This window comes from Formica exsecta, unplaced genomic scaffold (genome assembly GCF_003651465.1).
Source record: "Formica exsecta isolate Colony F162 unplaced genomic scaffold, ASM365146v1 scaffold235, whole genome shotgun sequence".
Taxonomy (NCBI): domain Eukaryota; kingdom Metazoa; phylum Arthropoda; class Insecta; order Hymenoptera; family Formicidae; genus Formica; species Formica exsecta.
Window position 1 is genome coordinate 250,570 of NW_021849633.1, and position 4,239 is coordinate 254,808.

At 34.1% G+C, this 4,239-nt stretch overlaps 1 protein-coding gene across 1 annotated transcript; it reads left to right on the top strand.

Annotated features, from left to right (window-relative positions):
* The first annotated feature begins 602 nt into the window (after positions 1–602).
* On the top strand, positions 603–4,028 carry LOC115235803 (uridine 5'-monophosphate synthase-like). The gene is made up of 4 exons (XM_029807803.1): positions 603–681; positions 1,859–2,003; positions 2,098–2,581; positions 2,656–4,028. Exons 2-4 carry the CDS (start codon positions 1,863–1,865, stop codon positions 3,468–3,470), a joined length of 1,440 nt encoding a protein of 479 aa, XP_029663663.1. The 5' UTR covers positions 603–681; positions 1,859–1,862; the 3' UTR covers positions 3,471–4,028.
* The last annotated feature ends 211 nt before the right edge of the window (positions 4,029–4,239 follow it).

Here is a 4,239-nt window from a genome sequence, read left to right on the forward strand (position 1 = left end):
AAACCCCCTTTTTTATTGCATATTCTTGTAGCTTATCTCGAAAGCTTTTCAAAACACTATAATAAAGTATTTTTTCATTAAGTACTTTTTGAGTTATTTTATATTTTAATCTGACATATTTTGATATAAAAAATAAAATATCTCGTAAAATAATTAGTTTTCGATAATCTTACCGTAATACTTTTATGTACAAAATAATGAGATAAATCAATTAGAAAAAAAAAATTATTTTTAAGAAAAAGTATGAAATTATTTACAATGTATTTTTTTAAACAATTATTTGTTTTTGTCTTTACACTAATTGATTTGAAAAGGTCATTCAAGGTCAAGTCCATATTTTCATCATGTGTCCCCTTGTGAATCATACAACTTTTGTCTAAAACATTTTTTTGAAAAACTTCTCCTTTTCGAGATATTCGCGTGGAACTTTTAAAATGGGACACCCTGTATAGTTGGGCATTAGACTCACAAGAGGGCACTGAAAGTTGTATACGCAAAAATACATTATGCTCTTATGGGACCTTCCACTCTATCTAATCCTCTTTGGAAAAAGCGTTTCACGAAAAACGGCAGCGTGGCGACTCTCATTCTTCTCTCTGGCGCTACTATACCAGCTAGAAAAACGGCAGCGTGATCTCTCCCAGAATTCTCTCTGCTCCTGCTGCAAATATTTGCCCTCACGTAATACAATTTTGTAATAAAGTTTTCAAAAATGCTAGAAGTAATTGTAATCGCGTCAACTTAAAAATATTTGTGAATAAAAATACAATCGATACTCAACGAGAGTTATTTCAGAACAACATGTGTTATATGGCCAATATGGCGAAAATGAGCCGGCTCGTAAACACGCGGAACATGTGTGCTCATTCAGTTTTGTCCAGTTTTGAAACCATAAATCAGTGTAGTGAAAGTGAATAATATTTCTAACATTGTTAGAAATTTGCCGATATGCAGATTCAACTTTGTCATCTCGGAATATCGTGGATATACTTTCATTTTGTCCTGACAATCTTTTTACAGTCCACACTAATATTCAGACACTCCGTGAGGATAGTGTCTACATTTTTATACGCACGTTTTAGGTTTTTTACAATTTTATTGTGAAAACTAAGTTCCGCGGAACATATGTGTGCTCACTTAGTTTTCACAATAAAATTGTAAAAAAACCTAAAACGTGCGTATAAAAATGTAGACACTATCCTCACGGAGTGTCTGAATATTAGTGTGGACTGTAAAAAGATTGTCAGGACAAAATGAAAGTATATCCACGATATTCCGAGAGGACAAAGTTGAATCTGCATATCGGCAAATTTCTCACAATGTTAGAAACATTATTCACTTTCACTACACTGATTTATGGTTTCAAAACTGGACAAAACTGAATGAGCACACATGTTCCGCGTGTTTTTTATACGCACGTTTTAGGTTTTTTACAATTTTATTGTGAAAACTAAGTTCCGCGGAACATATGTGTGCTCACTTAGTTTTCACAATAAAATTGTAAAAAAACCTAAAACGTGCGTATAAAAATGTAGACACTATCCTCACGGAGTGTCTGAATATTAGTGTGGACTGTAAAAAGATTGTCAGGACAAAATGAAAGTATATCCACGATATTCCGAGAGGACAAAGTTGAATCTGCATATCGGCAAATTTCTCACAATGTTAGAAACATTATTCACTTTCACTACACTGATTTATGGTTTCAAAACTGGACAAAACTGAATGAGCACACATGTTCCGCGTGTTTACGAGCCGGCTTAGTTTCGCCATATTGGGCATCATGCCCGTTCCCAATTGTAAATTTTTTTCTTTAGCGCATCTCTTTTATTTATTTATTTTTATTTTTCATTTACAGTAAAATGGAAGAGTTGCTAAAAAAGTTGGCCATAGAATTGTACGATGTCCAGGCTCTGAAATTCGGAGATTTTAAAATGAAACTCGGCTTAAGAACGCCGGTATATTTCGACCTGCGAGTGATAATTTCATACCCGAAACTAATGGTATATATATTAATGTGTAACATATACGAAAGAATCGTGATAAATTTGTACAAGATATATAAGCGATATATATTAATTTATCTTTTTATTGTAGTCTAATTTGGCGAAAGCTCTGTGGACTCTTCCGGATGATGTTACAAAAGTATCTCAAATTTGCGGAGTTCCGTACACAGCGTTGCCATTAGCCACCCTGATCTCAGTTGACAACGGGATTCCAATGTTAATGAAGAGAAAGGAAACAAAATCGTATGGTACAAAGAAGCTGATCGAGGGTGTGTTTTCGCCTGGTGATAATTGTGTGATCATCGAGGATGTCATCACAAGTGGTAGCAGTATTCTGGAAACCGTTGATGCTTTGAAGAAGGAACATCTGATTGTAACAGAGGCATATGTGGTAATCGATAGAGAGCAAGGTGGCAGAAAGAATCTTGAGAATCATGGAATCAAGGTCAAGAGTTTATATGTAATCACGCAGCTCACGCAGTATCTTCTTGAGGCTGGAAAGATCACGCTGGAAGTTGTCAAGAACGTTGACAATTATCTGACAAAGAATCAGGCACCGACCGTTTCCATTCAAGGTAAATTATTTTGACAGAGATTGATATATATGGCTTATAATTTATCATAATTATTTGCCGTTTTTTGCTTATAGGCAGTATAGCTATATCAGATGACAGATTGAAGCTGCCATACTGTAAACGCGCAAAATTAGCAAAAAATCTATTGGCCTCGAAATTGCTGGAACTAATGGAGTCTAAGCAAACCAATCTCTGTCTGGCGGCCGATCTGAAAAAGACGGACGCGATTTTAGAATTAGCGAACATAGTTGGGCCTCACATCGCTGTGCTGAAAACTCACATAGATATCATAGAAGATTTTAACGAGAATTTTATTCTTCAGCTAAAGGAACTAGCAAAGCGGCACAAGTTCCTACTGATGGAGGATCGCAAGTTTGGCGATATCGGCAACACGGTGTCGTTGCAATACAGATACGGTTTATATAAGATCGCCGAATGGGCCGATTTGATCACAGTGCATCCGGTATCCGGTGCGTCTATCATTGACGCGCTAAAAAAAGGTCTGGAGAACATCATGGAACCTCGCGGCATTTTCCTCGTCGCCGAAATGTCTTCCAAAGGTGCATTGACCACCGGTGATTACCTGAAAAGCGCAGTGTCGATAGCGGAGGAGGCTTCTGACCTGATAGTCGGCCTCGTGTCTCAATCCAATCTCTCTGTGCAACCCGGGCTACTTCAATTGACGCCTGGCGTCAAGTTATCCAAGAGCGATGATGGGTTAGATCAACAATATAATAATCCGGAATCGGTTATCAATTCAGGTGCCGATTTGGCTGTTGTCGGTAGAGGTATCACGGAAGCTTCTCACGGTTTTTTAAAGGCTACTTTAGAATACAAAAAACAGCTCTGGAATGCATACGAGAAACGAATAAATTCATCCGATATGTGATAATAACATATATAATTTACAAGCTATTTTTATATCATTTTTTCTCGTATACAGCTGGATCTGTAGTTTTTTAAAGTTAATTATCTGTTCTTATTTTGAGATAATATTTTACATATCAGGGATTTACTTCCAAATATTTTTTCTCCAATATAGGAGATGAATATATAGTTTATATACTTTTATAAAATACTGTATATATAGTACGACTTAGATTATAATAAAATCATATGTAAAATGATTTCTAAGATCATATTATTTAAGAATATATCTTTATTGTACAGATAAATATGATGTGCCATAGAATAAGAGAAATATATGATCAGATTGATTAAAAAGTTCTTTTGTCTTTTTACATATGACTTTTGTAATTATACAATAAGAAAAAGGGATTATCACTACATGTGTTAAATTCGTTATTAATTGATCCTTATATATGTATGCATATTTTTATTCCACAGAATAATTATAAGTTAATTTATATATATGCACAACTTATTATATAGAAATGATAAATAAAAAAGATGTATTATTTTTATATAAAATATACAGTGTTTATATGTAATATAAATCTATAAATAAATAATTTCGTGTCCCAATCGTTCTTGAGAGAGATTCTGAAAATTTGTATTCTTAAAAGAATCGAAAGACGCGATATCATCTATGATGGCAAATATATATGTATAATAGAATCATATGATTCAAAGCAAAACGGGCAAGAGTACATTATAAAAAATTTTACTTTTAGTAATTATAAAATAGAAAAAAAGAG

What these genes read in the sequence shown, in the direction of transcription:
- LOC115235803 (XM_029807803.1), top strand. Translation starts at nt 1,863, where the DNA reads ATGGAAGAGTTGCTAAAAAAGTTGGCCATAGAATTGTACGATGTCCAG. An exon ending in TTTCATACCCGAAACTAATG is followed by an intron (nt 2,004 to 2,097) that starts GTATATATATTA and finishes TTTTTATTGTAG; the next exon opens with TCTAATTTGGCGAAAGCTCT. An exon ending in ACCGACCGTTTCCATTCAAG is followed by an intron (nt 2,582 to 2,655) that starts GTAAATTATTTT and finishes TTTTGCTTATAG; the next exon opens with GCAGTATAGCTATATCAGAT.